This window comes from Gossypium hirsutum, chromosome D12 (assembly GCF_007990345.1).
Source record: "Gossypium hirsutum isolate 1008001.06 chromosome D12, Gossypium_hirsutum_v2.1, whole genome shotgun sequence".
Taxonomy (NCBI): domain Eukaryota; kingdom Viridiplantae; phylum Streptophyta; class Magnoliopsida; order Malvales; family Malvaceae; genus Gossypium; species Gossypium hirsutum.
Window position 1 is genome coordinate 54047628 of NC_053448.1, and position 27841 is coordinate 54075468.

A 27841-nucleotide genomic window follows, 5' to 3' on the forward strand; every position below is an offset into this window, starting at 1 on the left:
ATCAAATTGAATAAAGAGTGAAAGTCTAAATATAGATTAAAAGAAAGTTAAAAGGACTAAATAGGCAAATATACCAAGTCCCATAAATGGGGCGGCATATATGCATTAAATTCAAGATTTTGTTTAAGTTATATATATATAAATATTATATGTATATAATTATTATAATTATTATAATTATTTATTTAAATGGTAATTTATATTAATTATATTATTTTATTATGGAATAAATTAAAATTAAGACAAATGTATGGTGAGAAGATGGTACAAGTGTAATAATAATATATATACACTTGTATTATAATTATTATTTACTTCAAATTTAAGTAAAAGATATTAATTAACTAAATAATTATATAATGAGATTTTTTTTATTGATAAACAAATTAAGTAGTGACAATTGTAAGGTTATGATATGGTACAAATGTATTAATTATATTTGTTGTTAAAATAGATATTTTATAAATAATAATTAATTAAACATAAAAGGAAATAAAAACAAATCAAAAGGAAAGAAACAGAATAGAAAGAACAAAGAAACAGAGAAGCAAACGAAACAGGGGAAAGAAAGAAGAAAAGGAAAGAAAAAGGGAAAATAGGATTTTTAAAGCTTGAAATTTAATTTGGTAAGTCAATCAAGTTCTTTTCTTTTAATTTAGATGTTTTAGAAGTTAGTTTTGTTAAAAATAAGTTGAGGTTTTGGAAGTTTATAGATTATTAAGCATGGTTCATGTTGAATAAATTGTTAAATTAGGGATGTATTTGATAGAAATTTTGATTGGAATTGAATAAAGGATTGAATTGTAAACTAAACTATAAGTTTTTAATTTTAGGGATTAAATTGAAATAAATTCGAAATTATGAAAATATGATAAAAATTAGATAGTTACATATAAGTTTGGCAAGAAATTGAGTAGCAAGGAGGTATGAATTGAGAAAGAAAAATATATAGATTTAGTTAGGATTAAATTGAAATTAAAGTAAAAGTTAGATAAAAATTTCAGCAAGTAAATTGTGTTGTGCTAATGATTATGAAAATTATCTTAATTTCTTTTCGTAGCTAATATCGCACCTGAGGCATCCACGAGGAAAGGAAAAGAAAAAGTGGACAAGGAATAGACACGGGAATTACGGTTTGTATCACTATAATTCAAACTTTACTATTATTAAGTGTTTAATTTGCTAATTATGTGTGGTAAGTATTTTAAGGTAAGTGTTTAATAAATAATAAATTTATAATGTAGTAATGAAATTGAAACTGATACTGAACCGAGTTATAGAATACTGGATATTGTTTTGATTACTGAGTAAATTGTGAAAATACTGAATCTTGTTGTGTATAATGCATTGAATTGTGAAATTACTGAAGTAAAGAATTACTGTAATACTGTGAAATTGATTGAAATAAGGAATTATAATTGATACTGAATTAAGATGGAAATTTATACTGAAAAGTGAATTAAATACCCTATTAACTAGTCGGGCTAGTTGGATATAGTTGGCATGCCATAGGACATGGAAGTGTACGGGGTATTTGCCGGCTTACTGATCAGGCACTTATGTGCCGACTACTGTTACTGATTCGGCACTTTGTGTGTCGAATACTATTACTGTTACTGTTACCGACTCGACACTTTGTGTGTCGAATACTGTTACCGTTACTGTTACAGGTTTAGCACTTTGTGTGTTGATACTGTTACTGTTACTGATTACTGTATACTAGTGTGTTTGGTTGGAATCCGTGTATCCGTCGAGTCCGAGTCAAGTTAATAGGGGTAAATGAAATAAGTTTACTTCTTGAATGATATAGTGTATGTGAAAGGTGAAATTTGAAATAAAGAAATAAGAATGATGCTTATATATATAATTAATTGATAATATTAAATGATTGAATTGTTTATTAGTAGTGATAATTGTAATAAAAAGTATGTGTGTGATTTAATGTATTTAATTATAAATTGAATTATAGTGATACCACTGAGTATATGCATACTCAGCGTACGGTTGTTTCCGTGCGCAGGTTGTAGAAGTCAAGTACTGAACCAGCATCCAAAGCCAAACCCGACTTCAGCAAACATTTTGGTGATGTATATTTTCTTTTGGTAATGTGTCATGTACATAGGACGTGTATAAAGGTTATTATGTTTTAATATAAACGGTTGAAAATGTTAGTATTATAAGTTTATGAATTATAATGAAAGAAGTTTATCTATATTTATTTAATTTAGTATATTGTTAAATTTAAATTGATATTATGTTGATTAAGTTGATTAGAAAGTAATTGGGATAGAAATCGAGAATGTGAAATGAATTGGTTGAATTGGTTGAATTGGTTGTGATTTGAAAATGAAATGGTTTTTAATTGCAGGGGGTCTTATGTAAAAAAAAGCAGAAATGCTGCCGAAATTTTTCAAAAAAAAAAAAAAAAAAAATGAATGAAGTCAATTACTAAAATATTATATGAATTTATGATTTTATCTTAATGTGTTTAATATTTATTTAAGAATTATTGTAAATTATCTGATATGTCCGGTAATGCCTCGTAACTCTATTCCGGCGACGGTTTGGGGTTAGGGGTGTTACACTCATACCCTATTTCGGCGACGAATACGGGAGGAGGTATTACATTGATCGCACACGTCGGTGTTCATGCGCCAAGCAAAAACTTAGCACAAATATAAATATTTAAAAGCAACTTTGAGTGCAAGTGTGACAAGTTAGTTGTAATATTTATGTGTTACAATTGAAAACGTAATATTTCAAGGATCGAACTCAAAGGATTATTAAAATGGTAAATGCGTTTATCAAGTTAATTGAAAATTAAGCAAATACTAATATAATTTATTCAAGAATTATTAGTGCAATCAAATAAAGAGATATATTTAAGATAATTCTCGGTTAACAAATTAAACAAACTAATCTAGTTTTCTTTTATATTGTTTTAGACGATGATGAAACAATGGTTGATTGATTAGTCAGTTGCAAATTAAATTAATAACATATCCCAATTATATTACTTGCTACTCGAATGAAGAATCTTCTCTCAGTCTCATCCTAACTCAAAATTACCAATTAAGCTTTCCTCTTGGTCTCACTACTCGACACGATTATCTCGAACTATCTAATGATAAACTCTCCTCTCAGTCTTGTTTATCTAAATTTTTCAATAGATGCATCATTTCTAGCGTATTAAGAATTCCAATATAAAAGAATAACCAAACAATCAAGCATAAAACATTAACTTAATCTAACAATCAACTCATCCATTAACTAACAAGCAATATCAACACATTATAAAGTTTAACACCCAAATAGAAATTTCATTGAACAGTTGATATGCACAATATAAAGATAAAGGTAAGAAATGTTCATTTAGATGTGGAACCAATGACACCAAAAGGTTTGATCCATCTCCATTTACAAAAGTCATTAACAAGAAAGAGGATAAAACAACAACAACAACAAAAATATTACAAAAAGTGAAGAGAAAATCTAATCTAAAAAATGAGAAGAAAAATAAAAGAAACCTAATCTAAAAATATGAAAAGTAAAGAAAATATTCTGCCTCCCAAAATCTACTCTCAAAAGCTTATAAAGTAGTATTTATAGTCTAATAACACTTAACCTGCCAAAGACAATTATATCCTTAAATGAAAAGTGACCTAAGTTTGTTTGGTTACAGAATTGTTCCTATAATTTTTAACTTGTCAGTCTTTAATGTTACAACACCCATAACACGGCCTTGCTGGTGTCATGACATGAACAACAAGCCACTAGGTTCCCTTCACTTCAACATTTGGTTTGGAGCCACAACCTCGAGGACTTAAAATCACGACTTTGAAGTTCAATGTCACGATACTCTATATGTAATGTAACAACCTCCACAACATAGTATTCCAAAGTTGAGTTTTGGTGAAATTAAATTTCCTCAAAATGATAAAAATATTAAATTTTAGTTGATTCGGATATTAAAATATATGTACCGTAAATAGCAATGTGATAAAAAATGATAAATTATAGGATTAGAAAAATGGTCAAAGTTAGAAAATGAAAAGTGAATTAATGTACCAAACGTTAAAGAAAAAGAGACAATAATATTACATAAAAATATGGAGGTGTCTGTTTATCACTATAGTACGTTTGTTTTAATTCTAAATTGAATCGGAAGAAGAAGGTCATAGTTTTGGATGTAGGTGGGATTAGCAAGTATTATATATATATATATAAGCCCTCATATTTGAACCACACAGGAATTGGAGACAAAGTAATTAGGAGTGAATTTGATTCAAAAAATTGAAAAAAATTTAAATTTCAAGTTAATCGAATTGAGTTATTCGAGTCAACTTGAATAAGTAGTTCAAGTTGAGTTAAATTTTTTAATTCGAATAACTCAAATAATAGATTGGTGTAAATACTCCTTTTGTCCCTATCAATTTTGAAAATTAGCAAACTGGTCTCACTCTCAACAAAAATTACAAAATAAATTCAAAATAAAGTTTAAAACTCAAAATATTTAAAAAAATTCCAAATTTTATATTTTTAAAAAATTATAAAAATAAATAATTAATTAATTTTAGGACCTAAATAAGTTAAAATTTTAAAAATGTTCTAAAACAATAATTTTGAGATCTAAATAAGTTAATTGGTTATTCAAGTTTATCATACTATTTTTTTTTTGCTTTGAAATTTTTTTCAAATATATAGGGTTTCAAATTTATGTGCTATAACATGAAATTAGTTATATTGTAAAATATTTTAGTTTGACATGTTTATTTTTTTAGTTATAAAAACCATTTTAGATAGACGGTACGTTTACTTGTGGTTAATATAAAACAGCGATGACAGTAAAATTAAATACTGTAATGTGAGAAAAAAATTAAACGTACCGTACTAAAAATAAATGTCCATCTAAAAGAGTCCTAAGTCTTCAGGTTGAATTGGATTTGTTATGGCTTATTCATACACTATAAACTTAGGGTGAGTTTGGATGGGCGGTGCGTTTACCTACGGTTAGTGTAAAAACAGTGGTGACGATGATATAGATACTGTAGCGATACTGTAGCGTGAGACAAAAAGTAAGCTAAACGCACCGCACCCAATCGCCCATCCAAACCCACCCTTAGACATAAAAAGAATCCAATTTGTTGAAAGCTTATAACCCTCGTAAAAAGTATCATATATATATATATTAGATTTTGTCATATCTACAATTTAGGTGAAAAAATATTATATGTTAAAAATTCATTCAATAATGAATATAATTGAAGAGGCAATAAATTTGTATTTAATATTATTAAACACATATTTAATCCTTAATTTGTAATTTTTAAATGTTTTATTTTAAAACAATATAAAAGTATAAAAAATAAAAGTCTCGCAATGTTACTTAATTATAATTTTTAAAAAAATATTTTATAATTTTATAATTAAATTAGTGACCCGAATAAAAATAACACTAACCTAATAAGTGCTTAAATATAATAATAAGATATAGATTAATTATAAATTTAAAAAATAAATTTCAGTATTTTCATAATTAAGTTAGTAATTAAATAAAGAGTAACATTAACTCATTAAAACAATAAAAGGATAGATATTTTGATTGGTTGATAAATTAGAAGAAATGGGGTTTGATTAGAGTTAAAACTAAATTTCATCCGACCAGATAAAACCGAATCCGATGAAAGCATGTAGATAAACATCTTACCAAAACTGATATGTGTTTGACGTGGCATTGCAAGCTGTAACTGAAGAGGACCCAAACATGCAGCAGACCAAACTCTCGACAACATCGCCTTCGTCATCATCAATCCAAGTCTAACCACACGCTTTCATTCTTGGAGTTCACATTTTATTTGGATAACTATACTTCACGCCGTTTGAATTACTTCAACATATAAATAGCTGAGCCCTTTCCATTGAAAAACCTGTCAAACGCTTCTTCTTTCTTCTTCATTTTGATTTCCTCAAACAAATGACGATCACAGCAGCGCCCTGTGTGAATGATGGCTGCCTCATGGTGCGGGGAAAGGTGGTTTTAACTCATGTTCCCACCAACATAATCCTTTCTCCGGGAATTTCAGGGGCAGCTTTTCTGGGTTCAACTTCACCCATTTCCACTTCTCGCCATGTTTTCACTCTTGGGATCCTTGAGTAAATTCCCAGTTTCCTCCACTTTGTTCATACGAATCTGCCTCCTTTTTCATGAACTTTGGTTTCATCTTTTTTTGGTTTTGATTATTACAGGGGATACAAGCATCTATGTCTGTATAGATTCAAAATATGGTGGATGATTCCAGGGTATGGGAAATCTGGCAGTGAAATTCCATTGGAGACTCAATTGCTTCTTCTGGAAATAAAAGAAGAATCGATTGTTGAAGATGACGATTCTTCTGGTCCTCCCACACCCACCACTTTCTATGTTCTTTTCTTGCCTGTCTTGGATGGTGATTTCCGAACAAGTTTGCAAGGAACTCCTGCAAATGAGCTCCAATTTTGTGCGGAAAGTGGTTGGTATTTTATCTATAATTTTAAGTTTTCTATTCGTTCAATCGTGTTACGATCTTCATATTTCTTAAAATAGGACATATTCGTATTCCATGCTCACATTATACAGTAGTAGCCTATAGGCTTACTGTTTGAATGTTCCAGGTGATGCCAATGTCCAGAACTCACAAATATTGGAGCCAGTGTTCATCAGTTCAGGAGATAATCCATTTGAACTCATTAAGAATTCCATAAAGTAAGCTCAAAAAAGCAAACACGAAACTGATTACCAATGTCGTATCTGCTGCAATTTGTTGTCATTTGACATTTACATTGTTTGTGTTTGTGTAGGATATTGGAGAAGCACAAGGGCACTTTCAGACATATTGAAAACAAGAAGGTATTTTATTAATCTTACACTGTTGAACATTGTACACATCAACATTTGTTCCATTCATAAATTTGGGATGTTTTGATGAACAGATCCCTGCACATTTGGACTGGTTTGGATGGTGCACTTGGGATGCCTTTTATACTGAAGTGAACCCTCAAGACATCAAAGAGGGTCTTCAGAGGTACTAAAAGAATAAATAAATAAAACTCAACTTTCGTTTCTCCAAATTCATTACAAACCTCATACAACATATGATCTTTGTTCTGTAACTTGGGCAGTTTCTCAGATGGAGGCTGTTCTCCAAGGTACCTAATCATTGATGATGGATGGCAAGATACTGTAAACGAGTTCTATAAAGAAGGAGAACCACTCATTGAAGGGACACAGTAAGTAATGCTAATGTGCCCAGACTCGAGATGAGTGTTGGGTACATTTTTTCATATATTTGAAGGCTCACACCACCATACCCGTATTTGAATATGTACCGAGCTCGAGCCTTGTTTTATTAATCATGCTTCTTGCTGCTTTTGTTCTCTGTAAGGTTTGCAACTAGATTAGTAGATATCAAAGAAAACAGCAAGTTCAAAAGTTCGGAATCGGAAGCCGGGTGCAACAAGCTCCATGAATTCATCAACATGATCAAAGGAAAATATGGGTTAAAGTAAGGTTTCAATTCTGGAGATGAAAACTTCTCTATTAGTAATATTCTATTGCTATGTTACTACAACTCCTCATTTTCCTTGAAAGTACCCAAGTCTGGCACTCACCCTAAGTCTGACTAACACAGGATTTATGCTGTTTTTTGCTGTATTTTTATGATGAAACTTACATGTTAATGCATGCAGGTATGTATACGTCTGGCATGCTTTAACTGGCTATTGGGGAGGTGTACTTCCATCATCTGAAACAATGAAAAAATACAATCCAAAGATTGTTTATCCAATCCAATCACCTGGTAATATAGGGAACTTGAGAGACATTATCCCGGACAGCTTGGAGAAGTATGGTGTGGGGATCATCGACCCTCAGAAAATCTTTGATTTCTACAATGATCTCCATAGCTATCTCTCCAGCAATGGCGTCGATGGAGTCAAGGTAGATGCCCAGAATTTGATAGAGACCTTAGGTTCTGGCTTCGGTGGACGAGTTTCACTGACTAGACGATATCAACAAGCACTCGAACAATCTACATCAAGAAACTTCAAAGATAATAATCTGATATGTTGTATGAGTCATAATTCAGACTCAATTTATAGGTAAAATTATATCATCAAATCAAAATATTTCCCAAGTTGCTAAGTTGAATGTAAGTACTGATAATAAAATGTTTGTATGATTTTCAGTTGGAAAACCAGTGCGGTTGCAAGAGCATCGGAAGATTTCATGCCACGAGAGCCAACATTTCAGACCCTACATATTGCATCTGTTGCTTTTAACAGTCTACTTCTTGGGGAGATTGTGGTGCCAGATTGGGACATGTTCCATGTATGCTGTTTTTCTTTTGCATTGAAACTTTCATTTGAATGCACATTTAACATCTGAATCACATTCAGAACTCCGGGTTTAACCTAGTTAGTTCATATAATCACCCTCAGGACTTAAACTGTGGCATCCAGTAGGTTCGGGCTTAGAATCCCAATATCTGTAATCCCTTCAGTATCCCCTATCTTCTACCCTGGATCACATAGAAGACTTCCTCTCGCTTATCACATGGCACAACCCAACTTCTATTGTTCTTTTTCTTGTTTATTGCAGAGCAAACATGACACAGCTGAGTTCCATGGTATCGCAAGGGCAATAGGGGGTTGTGCAGTGTATGTAAGGTTAGCCACAACTATTTGATAATTTTTTGTTCTTGTTATGTTTGAGAATAGGAACATTGTTATAATTTCTCCACTTATTATCACAGTGACAAGCCAGGCAATCATGATTTTGAGATCCTAAGAAAGCTGGTATTGCCTGATGGATCGGTTCTAAGAGCTAAACATGCTGGCCGTCCCACTCGAGATTGTTTATTCAGAGACCCTGTCATGGATGGAAAAAGGTAGAAGAAAATGCTGAAAGCTTATTACAGATTTCACTTTCAATATATATATACCAACAAATATGAAGTGTTTTGCAGTCTTCTGAAGATATGGAACTTGAACAAATTAAGTGGAGTGTTGGGTGTTTTCAACTGCCAAGGAGCAGGAAGTTGGCCATTGAAACAAAGAATTAAAGACATGCCAAGCACACCTTTGGTCATTTCAGGCAACGTTAGTCCCTGTGATGTCGAGTTCATTGAAGATGTTGCAGGGGAAAACTGGAATGGAGATTTTGCAGTATATGCCTTCAATTCAGGTTAACCTTTAAGCTGAATCTGAAATTAAAACACAGGCGCACACATATATATTAACCTTTTTCTTTTTCAATTGCAGGATCTCTCTCCAGATTGCCAATGAATGGAAATATTAAAGTGACATTGGCCACTCTTAAATGTGAAACATTTACCATTTCCCCAATCAGAGTGAGCAAAATCCATCCACCACTCTTTTTCTTTTTCTTGAAATATCTGACATATCTGTAGTAATCTTTAAAACGATGTCAAACAGGTATTGGGTGAGGGTGTTCATTTTGCCCCCATAGGATTGCTTGACATGTACAATTCAGGAGGAGCAGTGGAATCCATTGATGAAAACATGAAAAATTCTTCAGAGTTAATCAAAATCAAAGTTCGAGGGCGTGGCAGATTTGGAGCTTATACAAGCTTGAAACCAGGGTCTTGTATGGTGGATATGGAAGAAGAGGAATTCATATACAATTCTGAGAACGGATTATTGACACTTGATCTAACAGGTGATTGCAATTTTAGAGATATTGAGTTTATATATTGAGGTATCATTTAACATGTCAAATGACAAAACTTTCATACAGATATCTCTCAATTCTTTTAAGCAATCTTATTAACAAATTCTTTGTAAATCTGTTTTTCCTTAAATATATGAGAAATGAGAGTTGTACTGTGTTCTTCAAGTCAGTTTTAGATAATATCGGCAGATGTTATTAAAATATTTATATCCGAATAAAAGAAAACATAAGAAGTGAAACAGTAAACATACTCATATCCCATAATGGGGATATATTCCTAGCATTATGGAAAATGAACCATTAAACTACTAGCATTCTGCAGCACAATGGATAAAGTTTCAAACAAGCTTTAAGCCAATTGATGCATTTTCCGAATTCAATTAACTCTGCAACTGAGCATCACGACTCGTCAAAGGAACATACCGGACAGAACTCTCGCTTCGGATGCTAATCGAGCCATCCGGATTTTTGTCAACTACTTTCAAATCTTGGAATATATTTCCTACAGGAATCACCATCCTGCCACCGGGCTTTAATTGATCGAGGAGTGCCTGAGGCATTTCCGGTGCTGCTGCCCCGACATGTATAGCATCATAGGGTGCACATTCTGGCCAACCTTCCCTTCCATCTATATGTCAATGAAACATAATCAGTTCATAAGCATTCAATGAAACATGGAGTCACAAACAGATTTAGATGATCCAATTTGTAGCCATGACAAGGTATAAATGAATTCTTTATGAAAAGATCCAGTCTCGAACCAAGAGATGCAATACCTAGGTTGAGAATTCGAATTACAGTTTAGTTTAGAGCACAGTATGTTAAAATACTGCAAGTTCCTGATAAGTACATACCGCCGACATGCATCGAAAGAGAGCCTTTTTTCAACAATGGAGCCGCCGCAGATTTTTCAATATTGTTTATGGAAGAAGCAACCAGTTCGGGAATGTGTTCAACACCGATGGCTCGGCCCTGTGGTCCAACCATCATTGCAAAGCAAGCAGTCAAGTAGCCAGTTCCTACAGAACAAAGAAATTAGAGATGCCAAAAGTTGATAGAGACTGCATACAATGACAGTAATAACTCTTTTCAATGATCCTCCCAAAAACCCCAACTCCCCCCATTTAATGCCCCTCTTTTTGCCTCAAAAGTCATAAACCACTTGCTGATGGTTTTACAAAAAGAAATATTGCGTATGTTACTCAGATTCAAAAGAAAAAAAAAAGATATAGTGAAAAAAGTGTGGAGTTGCAAAAAGGACCTGAGCCAACATCTAAAGCATGCATGCCAGGCTGCAATTTTTCCTCCAATAATTGAAGGCAGGTAGCATGCATATGAGGTGCAGAAATGGTAGCATTGTAACCAATTTCCTGCGGACAGTCAGCATAAGCTGGGGTCCTATCTGGTACAAATAACGCCCTATCGATAGTCTCCATTACTCGAGCAACTTTCTCGGATGAAATCACCCCATACTGCTGCAAATGCTCCACCATTTTCTTGTTAGTGTTCATCCCACTTCGACCCCACAAGTGCTACAAATTATCAAGACAAGGGTTAAGCACTGAATCTCACTCATTTGAATTGAACAAAAGAACAGCCCAACTCAATGAACAACTTCTCCTCTACTTTTACCACCGAATCAAAAGCTGTGTCATTCATGAGCATCACGGGTATACAAGTCCATTAAAGGTTGCAGTCAACAATTCCAACAACACCACTCAAATGTGCCTTCCACATATGAGCATAGCTCTTTAGACTCTTTAACCAGGTTCTGTTTACAATTCATTGATAATCATTGCTTACATAATTCTCAAAACTGTCCCTTCAATTCATAGCTTTCAAACACCAAAAACAAACAATAATATTGTAAAACTCAATAAAAAAACTCTTTACCAAGGTCATCATTTCTGGAAAAACCCACTTCCAACATGATCACATTAAATAACCCAGAAAGCAAAAATGATAAAGCCAGAGAGGGAGAGAGGGATACCTCCGTGGTGAAGAAGAGAGAGTTATAAGTGAGAAGAAGATTAAAGTTAGGGAGCTTAAGATTGTTAAATGAAGAAGAGAATAAGGGAGGAGAGCGTGGTCGAAAACGGAGATGGTGATTAGTGGTGTGTAAGAGTTGCTTTAATGGTGACACGCAATAGCGGCATCCATATGCCTTCATTGTGGATGATAGATTCATCATTTTTTAAAATTCTTTATACAGTTTCTCGGCCTTTCCATCTCAACATATATTTTCAGTGCTAATCCTAATTCACACTTGCAGGGCTCTGCTCTCTCGGTGAACCCACAGTCAACTTCAATTTCTCTACGCTATTTTACTGATCTGATAGATGTTTCTCGTGATGCTAAGCGGCTTTCAATTCGATATTTTCATTTCCGTCATTAGTTGGGCCTTCGCCCCATTCATTTGGGACCGAATCCTGTTGGCCCCAAGAATACTGAAAACTTTTTAGGCCTATTTTCTTTTTTGAAAAAAAAATTGCTAAAATTATTCTTAAGGTTAATAAATATATTGTTTGTAATAATTTATAATTTTATTTCTATTTGTAATCAATTAAAATAAAAATATTATAAGATATGATAATTTTAAAAAGGACTATCATTTAGTATTTTGTTACTAGAAAAAAAAATTCCACAAGTAAGGTTAAGATGATTTCTCGTGTCCCTTAGAGTGTGTTTGGGTGAAGAATTTGTAAGAGGGATTTCATTTTTACTACCTGAAATGGATGGAAAAGTTATTGCCTGTTAACTTTGGGGTGATTTGACAAACAATGCAAGTTTAAAGGTTAAAAGAGACAAAAAAATAAATAAATTGAGGGCTAAAATGAGTTTTTTTTTTGTAAAGTTGAAGGACCAAATAAGTTATTATGCCAAGAAAAAAATTGGTGAGTATCAAAATCACATATATGAAAATTACCACGTTTTTATTTTAAATTTTGGTAAATGAAAATTTTTAATAAAAGGTTAAACATATTATTAAATTTTTTTATTTATCAAAATTAGAAAAATGATCATTTTCATATATTTGATTTTGATACTCACTCAATTTTTTTTTATTTTGAATATTTACTAATTTTTTATTTATAAAAAATTTGAACGATGAGATAAAATAAGGAAAAAAGTGACATTTGGAGATTTGGTTTTCCAAAGTAAGTCACATTCTGCCATGTTTGATTTAGATATAATTACATCAATTTCACCCCAAATCGCCAGTCAACATGACAATTTGGGAATCCTCAATACAAATCCATATTATTCAGGTAAATAAATTTTGTATGTTATTTAGGTAAATATATTTTTTCCATATTATTCCATAAAAAGTCGACCTAGACATTAGTCTAATGGATACTTTCTTCCTCTCTCTAGTAGAGCCTTTCTATCTATCTACCTTTACCCCTTATATTCTTTTCCACTTCCCAAAATTATTGTCTACCTAATTGTCGCATGACTCAACTTCATAATCGCCTACGCTTTGTTTTCCCCCTTAATCATTACCTAGACGATTTATTTTACCATTCATGCTTTTTCTTTTTCCTTATGATGCCTTAATATATGTCATTTGGATTGGGCATCACCCCTCGTTTCTTTAAATCTATCACAATCCTAAACATGAGCCTTCATCATTTTAAGTGGCAAAAATATCCAAATATGTTTCCTCCATCAACATTTCTCCTTCTAACTATGCATGCAACACTTCCCTTGCCTCATTCTCTTTACATTCGTTCTCGCTTCGTCATAAACCCAAATCTATCTTTTTTACTCCTTTAAACCCACATGAGATTGAAATTGGTATCAGAGCATAAAGTTAAATATCTCTTCTAATGAGGATAACAATATGCAATACTTTATTCAGGTAAAGTTCATCCACTAAATAATTGTAACACCTCTAACCCGTATCCGTCGCTGAATTAGGGTTACGAGGCATTACCGAATATAACACAGTTCAAAACAAGACATTTATTTGAATTCAAACACTAAGCAAACTCGTGTATATATATATGGATCACATAATCAACCAAAATCGATTTATTTTATTTTATTTTGTCATAACACACATATCAATCATGCTTCAATAATTAACCAAATTATTTTCATCTAAATAATCACGTATTCAATTTAACAATGTGCAATAAAACATATTACAAGTACTTAATTCATAAAGATGTCCAAACCACATGACTTAACATTAATGGCATTTATACACTTAAGACATATCTCAGCATATAACATTATATAGTATATATCAAACATAAATCAAAACATATATATCATAAATTGATTATCAATCATTTTACTTCAATACTTGTGCATATTAACCAACCGAACCATTTTATACCATTTAATAATCAAATGTATATTCAAGCATAGTAATATTTTATCATAGCCGAACCTATATAGCCAATATACAATCTAATACATCATAAACCCATTGTTTACCATTCATTAATCAAGTATATAAACAACTTTGGTGCAACTCATAAGATCTAATATACATATATTATTTCGTAATGAATAATCAAAATGAACTATCATTCCATCTATAATATAATTAACATTTCACCTAAATTTATTAACATATAAATAAATCTAATTATCATACCAACTTGTCTTTATTCGACCAACTCATTACAATAGCCATTATGACATATGCGCATATATAAATATATATATAATTTCAATTAACATGTCATGACCAACATCAATTCTTAATACAAAACATACATCTCCATCAATTCAACATCATACCACAACCGAAACTTATCCAACAACCAATTTATAGCATAAACACCACTTCAAATTAAGGTTAGATCATAATCAAATATACATCATGTTTCTTCATACTCTTTAGCCGATTTGTTTAGTAAAAACTTACAAGCATACTTACTATGTTTTAAACTTACTAATATAAACTAATTCATAAATTATTCATGACGTAACCAATCAAGACATATAATCAAGATACCAATCATACTAATTATCAACTATACCAAGTAGACTTAGACCATGGTCGAACCATTGAAACCAAACATATTGAACATTCAACTGAGAACATATAAAACCAAGCTTAAACATAAAGATTAAGCCATTTTTAACCCAACCGAATTTAAGCATGGAAATTAGGCCATTTTCGCATAAAACCAAGCTTAAACATAAAGATTAAGCCATTTTTAACCCAACCGAATTTAAGCATGGAAATTAGGCCATTTTCGCATGGCCATATATATACATGATCCAAAACTAACCAAAACTAACCAACATAAGCAAGCCTATACATGCCATAAGATCGAATTCAAAATTTAACAAAATACCAAAAAAAGTCGATAGTGTAATAGACTTTGCTGACGATCCCCGAGCTCGAATCGATATACCAAAATCTATAAAACAGAGATAAACAAAAATACACACACAATAAGCTATTTAAACTTAGTAAGTCATAAGCAAAACAAATATAATAACGATTACATAATACATTATGTTAACCAGGTCGAATGTGCATAATATCAAATACTAGTTATCATTTACAACTAGGTCACATTATAACCTCCTATACATATACCACAAGGCCGAATATAATCAATCAAATACACATATATATTTATTCAATTTTATTACCACAAACATATAATAAACCGAAACACATGTATGTTCAAATATGTTAACCCGAAATTAATATTCACATAACTTAATATCATTTCCAGTAATCTACTTACCTTATTTCATATGAACAATTAACTAACACATACCTGAAATTTTTTTATTCAATTTCCCATTCGATATTTGTTTCACATTGCCCGTTGAACTGTTTAGAATTAAAAATGATACGTAGATAATCGAAAAGTCCGTACAATGCCAACATCCCAGACGTGGTCTTACATGTAATCACATATCGATGCCACAGTCCCAGACAGGGTCTTAAACGAATCACAAGTCGATGCCAATGTCCTAGACGTGGTCTTACACGAAAACACATATCGGAATCCTATGTCATGACATATATATCCTAATTATTCCTAAGGTTCGTACGGGGCTTTCGAGCATTGAATCTCGATCGAATCAAACACGAAATAAAGCTTCCTGGCTTAATACACATTCTACCAATACACATATAATCCACAAAATTCAATTCAACCAATAACATTCATATATTTGCAAATTTAACATCATTTATATGCTTTTAGACTTACCTCGGATGTCGACGGACTGTATAATCGACTATTCGACTACTTTCAACTTCCTCCGATCTAATTCTGTTTTCTTCCGTTCTTGATCTAAACAAATTCAAATTTAACTAACTTAAACACACATTCATTCAATTCAATCCAAAAACACATAAATGGGAAAATTACCATTTTACCCCTAACATTTCATATTTTTTGCAATTTAGTCCCTATTGCATAAAACACAAAATACACAAAATTTGCATATACCATAGCTAGGCTAAATCTTTCTATAGTCCATCTAAGTCCACACATTTTATTTATTTCATAGTTTAGTCTCTAAAAATATTATTTTTGCAATTTAGCCCTAATTACTCAATTTCATCAAAAATTTCAATACAAAACATATTAATCTAAAAAATATCTTTCATTATTCATTATCAAACATCACAAAACACAATTATTCATCAATGGCATAGCTCAAAATATTCATCAAAATCAAAAATTCAAGCATGGGTCGGATAGTATTCGAAGCAACGATCTCAAAAACATAAAAATCATCAAAAATTGAACAAAATCCACACCTTAATCAAAACTTGAAAGTGCTGAATGAAACAAAGCTTTAAAGCCTTTTATTTTCTTTCAAATTCGACCAAAAGATGAAGAACATGGCTTTTAATTTTTTATATTAAACATATATTAACCTTATTATTAATTTACTATATTAACCTTTACTAATTTATATATAACATATATAATAAGGTTACATTAGTCCTTTGCCACCCACTAACTTACATAGTGGGCTAATTGCATCATAAAACCTCTAAATTATAAAGACAACAACAATTAGGCACTTTCATATTTAACCATTAAATTTTCATTTTGCGCGATTAAGCCATTTTCTCAAATTAAGCACACAAACAATAAAATAAATTCACGAAACTTTCACACATGTAAATTCACACATAATTAACACAGAAAATAATATCAAAATATTTTTAACACTCGGATTTGTAGTCCCAAAATTACTATTCAGATTAGGGTCAAAATCGGGCTGTAACAATAATGCTTTGGTACGAAGAGATCCAATTTTGCCTTCAGCAAACGTGAATTGGAAGACAACAAAGCCCATTGGAACATTTTCCTCATTGGAAATATTCATGACTACAATCAATTTTTCTTCTAATCCTTTAAAGACTATTAAAAAAATTGAAATCTCTAAGGTCATGTAACAATCTCCTCAAACGACAATGTGTTTGTTTCCTTCGCTTTGACTATATGGTCTAATCCAATGTTCATCCGTTAAGAGGGCCCTTGATTGTTGATGGGATAGATTCTCAACACATACCTCAACTTTGATCTTTTCACACCGCTTTCTATCTATATCCAAATTTGAGGCTTATCGGTGGAATATCTCAAGTATTCAATTGCACCTAATTAGGGTAAGTTGCAAGTGACATACTTCAAGTGGGTGACAATGTTAGTCACCCATGCAACATCCACTTCCTAAGGGTCTGTGTTGATAAAATCTTTAGAGGTCTCTTATCGTAGGTTGCACTATCCAACTGGAGGGTGGCACCAAGAAGTAGATTGACTTCCGCTATGAACGCATCTGCAAAATCTACATTCGATGTGGAAAAATAGGAAACTTTAGGAATAGTTACCTTCATGAAAACTTAGAAATTGAAAACATGATAAATGCTCAAATTCAACATTCAATCTACATTCAGCATGTACCTATAGTTCCAGATTGTTTTTATTCCATGCGCATGTATAGGTTGTAACACCTCTAACCCGTATCGATCACCAGAATAAGGTTATAGAGCATTACCAGAGTTTACAAATTAATTTACAGACATTTCATTTCATCAAGCATCCATATTTATAACCAATCAAAATCAAAACATTAATGAGCTAACATTGGCCAATTTAACTTATACATGCCAAAACACATATTTATATAATATTCATCACCAAATAACATTCACTTTAATTAAAATTATACAGAATATAGTTCATACGAACTTACTAGGCTAAATTACAGAAATACCATAATTTAGGGATATTTTGGTAATTTTTTATTTTCCATGAATTTCCACCAAATCTTGATCTAAATTAATATTTCATTCACTTTATTAATTTTAAATAATAAAAAATTCATTTCATGCAATTTTGTCACTTTTTGATATTTTTACAAAATTACCCTTAAAATTTTTACTTTTATTCAATTCAGTCCCTGAACCTAAAACATGCAAATTAGTCATTTTTAATGAAAAATCATGCTATTTGATTAATCATATATTTTCCTCCTCCCCCTCTCCATTCCACATCCTTAGTATATACATAATACCAATATTTACTTGTTTACTCACAACAAGCTGTTCGCTTGAGTCATGGTCACTAAATCAATTATATCTTAAGCTACAGAACTTAGAATTGAAATCCGTTAATTTTATTTGAAACAAGACTCACATATATTCTTACCATAAAATTTTCAGAATTTTTGGTCTGGCCAATAAGTACAGTTTATTCTTTAAATTCATCCCTTTTCTATTGTCTTATAGTTTCGACTCTTCTTCACTAAAAATTAATTATCTCCTCGTACGGGATTCGGATGATGTCACCATTTGTTTCTATTAAAAATAGACTCATTAAGAATTTAAACATATAAATTTAAGCTCCTAATTATTTTTCTCCAATTTTTTATGATTTTCCAAAGTCAGAACAGGGGAACCCGAAATCATTCTGACCTTATCTCAAAAAATTTATTATATCTCATGATTTGCAATTCCATTGTTTACACCGTTTCTTCTATGAGAAACTAGACTCAATAAGATTCAATTTCATATTTTATTCATCTTCTAATTCGATTCTCACAATTTTTGGTGATTTTTCAAAGTCAGACTATTGTTGTTATCCAAAATTGTTTTACTGTAAAATTTTGATAATCAAATTTATAACACCCTCCTTTCCTTTCTCTACAATATTTCCCATCACTTCCTCTTATTTCCCTTCACTAACATATCAAGACATATAATCTTATATAATAAACTCTATTTTAACATCAATTTCATACTTATTCAATAATATCAAACTAAAATATATATATTGAAATCTTGATGTTCATACTTGTCCTATTAATTTCAATCTTTAACTTGATTTTGTAACTAATTCCCTAACACTTAACATTCCATTTAAACTTCCTAACACAATACTTTTATTCACACATAAAATTTTTTACACTTTACAATTTAGTCCTTATTGTAATTTGAAATTTTCCCACACATTCACTTTTTATATCATCACACTTCATTTGTATTCTCTTTTAAACATTCAAATTCACATAACTTATTTTGTTTACTTTACCATTTATTCTCTTTTTCTACTACTTCAATATACCATTTTAATTTTCATACATAATATTAGCACATTCACAATTAATTCAACTAATTAAGCATACTCTATACTTGATTAAAAATTAAATAAAGTAAATTTCTTGAAGTACTTACCTTGTCTCTTTAATTTCCTCACTTTTTCTACCATTTTCTTCACTTTCACTTCCAATTTCTTTCTTCCAAGATGATATTTTAACTCTCTAATGTCTCTACTTCACTTCTTCTTTTGGGTGGTTATGAAAATTTCCAAAGAATTTGAAAGAAAATGTTAAATTTCATAGTAAAGGACCAAATTGTAAAGAAAGCAAAACTTTCTTTCTTTCTCTCTTCTTCTCACGTTGGTGCATGAGAAAAATGGTGGGATGATGACTCTTCATCTTTCTTTTCTTATATATATACTAAATAAAATACTAATAAAATAATAAAATATCATTTAAAAATCAAATTAAAATATTAATAAACTAATATTTATTTAATCTAAAATATCTCCAACATCATCATTATCTTCTAGATTTCTCTCTCTTCTAATTGACCATTTTTCCCTTCATAATCTTTAAAATTTTCATCCTTGAGTCATTACTTAATTTGATAAAATTACAATTTAATCCCTCAAAATTGTTCACTTTTTCAATTTGGTCCTAATTCATCCATATTCCTTAGTTTCTAGATTATTCCACCCTTAAAATATTTGCACTATTGGTCTTTCAACTTTTTCATGTTTACACTTTACTCCCTCAACTTTTGAGTATTTACTCTTGATCAACAAAACTTTTCTCACTTTTGCGATTTAATCCTTTCTTGAATTAATATATCATAATATACTTCCCAATGTTGTCATAACTCAAAATTTCCTTTTTTGTCACTTTATTTCTTTATTTTACTGTATTAAGGATACCTACATTCTTACTGTAGTAATTTTCGGGATATTACATAGGTGGATTTTAAAGTCGCCGGAACAAGGTTACGAGGCATCACCAGACATATCAAACAATGTACAAATAATTCTTAAATAAATAACTAACATGTTAAAATAAATCATGAATTCATATAAATTTTACTAATTGACTTCATTAATTTTTTTTATAAATTTCGGCAGCATTTCTGCTTATTTTTACATAAAACCCCCTACAAATTTTAAATCGCAACCAAACCAATCCCAGTAATTCAACCAATACATTTATATACTTAAATTATACTTGACATATTGACATAACAACTTAATTAATGAAAATCCTATTATCATTTCTAATTAATTCATAAAACTAATCAAGCCATTTCAATTCGATACCAATGCTATAAATAAATTCTACCATTTTACTAATATAATCATCAAAACATCAAATATTTTTTTTTACAACAAAATTATATAACATACCAAAATACTCATTATAATTCTTATGTACATGCCACTTTCAATTAAAGGAAGAAAACATCACCAAAATCTTTATGCTAGAGTCGGGATTGTCCTGGATGCTGAACCGAAACTCTGACCCCTTTTCAACCTGCGCACGGAAACAACCATACGCTGAGTATTTTATACTCAATGGTATTACCATAATTAAAATTATAATAGCAATAAAGAATTATAATTACCAAACATGTAACTATCCGATTTTTTTTAAATATCAATTAATTCATAAACTTTCATTATTTAACAATAACAATACAATTTTTAGCTATTCTTCAATCTCAATCACATATCACATGTAGCAATTTCAATCACTACATAAACATTAAATTCATGCCTTTCATTTTCAATCTCAATTTCAATTCACAATTTTAAAATTTAAAATTTCTCATATTCAATACCACAATCGATCAAATTCATTTGGTTTCCTCATTTCAATTATTCACTTTATTAACAATCTGGACTTTGACGGATACACGGATTCCAACCCAAACACACTAGTACAACACATTGTGCCTAAAATGGTACATAGTACCTAATCAGTATACGACACATAAGTGCCTGAAACGACACACGAGGTGCCTGATACGACACATAAAGTGCCTGATGTATGACACATAAAGTGCCTGATCGGCAAGGCTGATAAATCCTGTACTCTTCCAAATCTTATGGCATGCCAATTACATCCGACTCAGTCTGACTAGTTAATAGGGTATTTCAATTTCACAATCCAATTTTCAAGAATTCATTTTCAATATCAATTATACTTTTTCATTCACTAATCAAAACACAATGCAATACCAACACATACTTTTCAAATTCACATTTCAATTCAAATTCACTTTTTCATTTTCAATCACAATTCAATTCAAATTTACTTTTCCATTTTCAAGTCAATATTCATTTCAATTCCACACATATATCCATTATTCAATTGAATTTCTTTCAACTTAATAATAATACTTACCTTATATTTCACTTACCTTATTATTTACTTACCATACACATAATTTAAATTTAACTTTAAAATAATAAATAATTTGAATTATAGTAATACAAACCGTGATTTTCTCGAGTTTACTCCTCGATAATCTTCTCTTTTCCTTTCCGTACTGATGCTTCTGGTTCTTTGCTAGCTACGAAAATAATAATAATTTACACTATTAATTTCAGCACTAATTATGATAAATAATTGAATTTCTATTCAATTTCTTCCTTATTCTCAATTTAATCCTAACTAAGTTCACTTACTTTCCTAATTCAGTTCACACTCTATTTCTATTCAAATTTCATCCAAACTCAAATGTAACTATTAAAATTTCAGCATATTTTCCTAATTTCGAATTTCCCTCAATTTAGTCCCTAAAACATAAAACTTATAGTTTCTTTTACAATTTAATCCCTTCATCAATTCTAACTTAAAATTCATTCAATTAAATCCCTAATTCAACAATTTATTCAACATGAACCATGCTTAAAAACCTATGAACTTACAAAATATCAGCTTAATTCCATCAAAACTTTGTTTTAAAGCTTCTAAATCATCAAAACTAAATAAAAAGGGCTTAATTGACTTACCAATCAAAGCTTTAAACCTTAAACATTTAGTTTTTCCTTTTTCTTTTCTTTCTTTCTTTTTCCTGCCCTGTTTCGAATGCCTCTGTTCTTTCTTTCTTTTGTTTTCTTTTATTTGTTCTCTAATTTAATTACTTTAATATAATAATAATTAAAACAAATATCTATTTAGTAATTAAATATAAGTATTACAAATGTATGTATTTTATTAATACACTTGTATAAAATTATTACAATACATTTGTCTTTATTTAATTTATTTCTTAATATAATATTTATAATATAACTAATTTAATAATATACTTTATAATTAATTTATATATTTATATAAATAAATAATATAAAAATCTAAGATTTTTACAATTTTATGCCGCCTCAAACTCCAAATGTAGCTTAATTACCCATTTGGTCCCTATAATTTTCCTTTAATTTATTTTAATCTATAATTAAACTTTCACTTTTATTGTAATTTAATCCTTTTTACTAATTACTCTTAATTAAGCTAAATTCACCTATCTAAAACCTAATTAAACACACAACTAGTCTAGTAAATATTTCTAATAATTATTTTTGAACTCAATTTACTAAGACGGAGGCCCGATATTATACTTTTCCGATGCTCGTGAATTTTTTGGGTCATTACATTTCACCCCCTTAATAAATTTCGTCCTCAAAATTTACCTAAGAAGAGATGAAGATGTTGTGCTCTCATTGTCTCTTCCGGTTCCCAAGTCGCCTCTTCCACACTATGACTTCTCCATAAAACTTTGACTAAAGGAACCCGTTTATTTCTTAATTCTTTTACTTCTGTGCTAATATCTGAATCAACTCTTATTCATAAGTTAAATCAGATCGAATTTCAATGTCTTTAGTGGGAATGACATGAGAAGGGTCCGATCTATATCTCCGAAGCATCGAAACATGAAAAACATCATGAATTTTCTGTAATTCTGGAGGTAAGGCTAATCGATAAGCAACAAGCCCAATTCTTTCCACAATTTCATACGGCCCAACAAAACGAGGACTTAATTTTCCCTTCCGACCAAATCTCAAAATTTTCTTCCACGGCGATACTTTGAGGAATACTTTATCACCAATGGAATATTCAATATCTCATCGTTTCAAATCTGCGTAAGGTTTCTGTTTGTCGAATGCGGCTTGCAGTCTATCTTGAATCTTTTTAACTGTGCCCTCTGTCTCTTGAATCAATTTCGGTCCAATCACTTTTCTTTCTTTTAATTCTTTCCAACATACTGGTGATCGATACCTTCGACCGTATAAAGCCTCATACGGAGCCATTTGAATACTAGATTGAAAAATATTATTATAAACAAACTCGGCCAATGGTAAATAACATTCCCAACCTGATTCAAAATCAATGACACAAGCTCGAAGCATATCTTCTAATATCTGAATTACCCGTTCGGATTGTCCGTCAGTTTGTGGAGGAAATGCAGTACTAAAATTAAGTCGAGTTCCCAACAACTCATGTAATTGCTTCCAAAATCTCAATGTAAACCGAGGGTCCCGATCTAAAATTATCGATACAAGAATGCCAGTAATCTAACAATTTTCCGAATATAAACCACGGCAAGCTTTTGTAGTGACCAGTCGGTTCTAATTGTTATAAAATGAGCTGACTTTGTGAGTCGATCAACAATTACCCATATGACATTCTTTTTACTTACCGACAATGGCAATCCCATAACAAAATCCATGGTAATGCAATCACATTTCCACTCGGGAATAATAATGGGCTGTAGCAAACCTATCGGTACCTGATGTTCTGCTTTTACTTGTTGACAAGTCAGACATTCACCAACATACTCGACTATATCTTTCTTCATCATTGGCCACCAATATAGCTCTCGTAGATCAAGATACATTTTTGTTCCATCAGGATGCAAAACAAAAGTACTATCATGCGCTTATCGAAGAATTAACTCCTTAATCTCAAAAGTAGCTGGGATACAAATACAGTTCCAGAATCTGAAACAATCATAATCATCAAAACTAAAATTTTCCACCGTACCATGTTGTACCATTTCTCTTTTATTCGTCAACTTTTCATCTTCTAGCTGTGCTACTCTGATTTGATCAAACATTATCGGCTAACTCAGTTAACAAACTTCCATCATCATTAATACTAAGCTGAGCAAACATTACCCGTAATTCAACCGCTGCTTTTCTGCTCAATGCATCTGCTACCACATTTGCCTTTCCTAGATGATATTCTATAACACAATCATAATCTTTCAGAAGTTCTATCCATTGTATCTGTCTCAGATTCAACTCCTTTTGTGACAGAAGATATTTGAAACTTTTATTATCAGTGTAAATATAACATTTCTCACCATACAAGTAATGTCTCCAAATCTTCAATGCAAAAATTATAGCTGCTAGCTCCAAATCATGAGTCGGATAGTTATGTTCATGTGGTTTCAACTGTCGAGATGCATAAGCTATTAACCTTCCATCCTGCATTAATACACAACCCAAACCATTCAAAGAAGCATCACTGTACACTATGAAATATTTCCCCGACTCTGGTAATGTTAGAACTGGTGCCTCTGTAAAAATTTGTTTCAATGTCTCAAAACTCCTCTGACACTGATTATCCCAAATAAATAGAACATTCTTTTGTAGTAACTTGGTCATCGGTAAAGCTATGTTCGAAAATCCATTTACAAATCTTCTATAATACCCAGCTAAACCAAGAAAACTATGTACCTCAGATACATTCTTCGGTGCTTTCCACTGAACAATTGCTTCAACCTTCTTTGGGTCAACTCTAATCCCATCAGCAGATACGACATGTCCCAAGAATACTACCTCTAATAGCTAGAATTCACATTTACTCAACTTCCCGTACAATTATTTTTCTCACAAAATCTGTAACACAGTTCTGAGATGCTAATCATGCTCTATCTTTGACTTCGAATAAACTAATATATCATCAATGAAAACCACTACAAACTGATCTAAATACGGTTGAAAAATACGGTTCATCAAATCTATAAAAGCAGCTGGAGCATTAATTAACCCAAACGGCATAACTAAAAACTCATAATGATCATATCGAGTACGAAAAGCAGTCTTTGGCACATCGCTTTCCTTTATCTTTAGTTGATAATACCCGAAACTCAAATCAATCTTTGAAAATACTGATGCTCCATTCAACTGATCAAACAAATCATCTATACGAGGTAATGGATACCGATTATTGATCGTTACTTTGTTCAACTGTCGATAATCAATACATAATCTCATAGATCAATCTTTCTTCTTAACAAATAACACTGGAACTCCCCAAGGTGAAATGCTCGGTCTAATGGATCCACAATCTAGTAAGTCCTGTAACTGTACCTTTAACTCTTTTAATTTAGTGGGTGACATTTAGTAGGGAGGTATAAAGATCGGTGTTGTATCCGGATACACTTCTATAGCAAATTCAACCTCTCTGCTAGGTGGTAAGCCCGACAGTTCTTTAGGGAATACATCTGGAAACTCACATATGGTCTTGATCTGACTACACTAACTTCCAACTGAATCAGAATTAATAACATATGCCAAATATGTTGTACAACCCTGCTGAAGTAATTTATTAACTTTTATCAATGAAACAATACGCGCCGGTCCACTAGTACTTGTACTATTTACTTCAATTCGATCTCTATCATCTATCTGGATATTAAACCTCTTTTTGTAACAATCCAAAATCACCCCGTATTTGGATAACCAATCCATACCCAATATTATATTAAAATCACTGAAAGGCATAATCAACAAGTTAACAGGACACATTTTATCACGTATCATCAACGGGCATCTCCGGCATACTCTATCTACAAACACAGTTTGTCCCAAAGGGCTAGACACTTCTATTAAAACTCTAGACGTTTCAAATTTTAACTTTCCCAACTCAACCAGTTTTGAATTAATATATGAATGTGACGACCTTGGATCAATTAAAGCATAAACAGGCTCAGAATGCAATAAAAATATACCTGTCACAACATCGTGGGCATCACCTTCTTCTCTTGTCCGAACTACATAGGCTCTAGCCAGTGCTCTTGCCTCTGACTGCTGTGAAACTATGTCACTACTTCTCCAAACACCTCCACCTCTAGATACAGAACCACCTCTGTCAGAACCTCTACCTCGAGCAGTAGATACTGATCTTTGTGATGCATCAGAAATATTATTTTTATTTTTCGGACAGTCTTTAACAAAATGTTCTGTTGACCTGCAACAGAAGCAGCCTCCAGTCACTTTCCAACATTCACCTAAATGTTTCTTCCCGTAATATCCACATTCTAAAATTTTCGTGTCCCTGGGTGGAGCTCTTACACTACCAGTGGATACCGTCATCTGTTTCCCCTGACTTCTGTCCCCTCGATCAGATCTGAAACTTGACTTCCAACCACCTCTAGATTCTCGAGATCTTTTCGGAAAGGATTTGAAATAGTAATGTCAGCTTGTTTCCCAGTTAATCTAGCTATCTCAGGCTTTTTATCCAAACCCAACACCTGCTCTACCATATTCGTTCTCTATACTAAATCTACAAATTCTATAATTCAGTGTGACACCAGTTGTACCCTGATCTCATCTCTCAAACCCCGAAGAAACCTTTTACAACTATCAGCCTCTGTCTGTATGAACTCGGAAGCATATCAGCTGAGTCTGGAAAATTCACGTTCATAATCTATAACTGACAGATTACCTTGTTTCAACATAAAAAATTCCTGCATCTTATCTTCAATATACAGTTCCCCAACATATTTCTTCTGGAATTCTTTTTGAAATAAGTCTCATGTCACCTGTTCTGTAGGCAGATGTCGTATTACAGATTCCCACCACAAATATGCTTCTCCTTGCAGTAGAGAAACAACACAGATCAAGCTCTCTCGGGGGTACATTCTAATTGCTGCAGAACTCGTTTCGTTGATTCCATCCAATTCTCTGCAGTGGATGGATCAATTCCCTTAAAACCCAAAAATTCAGTAGCACCGTATTTCCTTAATTCTTTAATTGGGGCCTGTCTAGTAGTAGGAGTAGATGTCGTAGTAGGTACAGTTCCCGCTACTCGTTACAAAGCATTGGCTATAATTCTCAGTAAATGGGATTAATCTCTGTCTCTAACATTTTCCCGTTCTATTTAGGAGGTTGGTTACCTAATGGATTTACACTCGGTGTAGCTGATCTGTTTCATCTAATTCTCTATCTCTGATATACATTTCTTGATCTACATCTTCCACGTGTTCATTCGACATTTTAACTATAAAACAAAACAAATAATTATATCAGCATCCAAAGATCCCGACTCAGTTTGAGTCGACAGTGGCATGTACATCTAGACTCAATTCCGAGCCTGATTTAGTTCAAGAATTGGCTAAACCTGATAGCTCTGATACCACTAAATGTAACACCCCCTAACCCTAAACCGTCTCCGAAACAGGGTTACGAAAAATTACCGAACATATCAAAAAATTTACAAATAATTCTTAAATAAATAAGCTCGTATAAGACTCAAATATGAATGTATAATATACTTAATAGCATGTGTAAA

At 31.7% G+C, this 27841-nt stretch overlaps 2 protein-coding genes across 2 annotated transcripts; one reads left to right on the forward strand and one right to left on the reverse strand.

Annotated features, from left to right (window-relative positions):
• Positions 1-5730: 5730 nt before the first annotated feature.
• On the forward strand, positions 5731-9892 carry LOC107946586 (probable galactinol--sucrose galactosyltransferase 2). Its single transcript, XM_016880986.2, has 14 exons — positions 5731-6153; positions 6247-6509; positions 6652-6742; positions 6838-6886; positions 6970-7061; positions 7159-7266; positions 7422-7541; positions 7726-8136; positions 8224-8365; positions 8636-8703; positions 8790-8924; positions 9003-9220; positions 9298-9386; positions 9472-9892. The coding sequence occupies exons 1-14, from the start codon at positions 5975-5977 to the stop codon at positions 9751-9753; spliced, it is 2247 nt and encodes a 748-aa protein (XP_016736475.1). The 5' UTR covers positions 5731-5974; the 3' UTR covers positions 9754-9892.
• A 25-nt stretch (positions 9893-9917) lies between these two features.
• Positions 9918-12059, reverse strand: LOC121224253 (protein-L-isoaspartate O-methyltransferase 1). The gene is made up of 4 exons (XM_041107179.1): positions 11718-12059; positions 10989-11259; positions 10582-10746; positions 9918-10355 (listed from the first exon to the last, which is right to left on the reverse strand). The coding sequence occupies exons 1-4, from the start codon at positions 11916-11918 to the stop codon at positions 10108-10110; spliced, it is 885 nt and encodes a 294-aa protein (XP_040963113.1). The 5' UTR covers positions 11919-12059; the 3' UTR covers positions 9918-10107.
• Positions 12060-27841: the final 15782 nt, after the last annotated feature.

Bases quoted from the DNA above. Each gene is read 5' to 3' on its own strand.
- LOC107946586 (XM_016880986.2), top strand. From the start codon at position 5,975: ATGACGATCACAGCAGCGCCCTGTGTGAATGATGGCTGCCTCATGGTG. The intron at 7,062-7,158 runs GTACTAAAAGAA...TAACTTGGGCAG, and splicing joins ATCAAAGAGGGTCTTCAGAG to TTTCTCAGATGGAGGCTGTT. The intron at 9,221-9,297 runs GTTAACCTTTAA...TTTCAATTGCAG, and splicing joins AGTATATGCCTTCAATTCAG to GATCTCTCTCCAGATTGCCA.
- LOC121224253 (XM_041107179.1), bottom strand. From the start codon at position 11,918: ATGATGAATCTATCATCCACAATGAAGGCATATGGATGCCGCTATTGC. The intron at 10,747-10,988 runs GTCCTTTTTGCA...TTTGTTCTGTAG, and splicing joins TGCTTTAGATGTTGGCTCAG to GAACTGGCTACTTGACTGCT. The intron at 10,356-10,581 runs GTATGTACTTAT...ATTGACATATAG, and splicing joins TCTTTCGATGCATGTCGGCG to ATGGAAGGGAAGGTTGGCCA.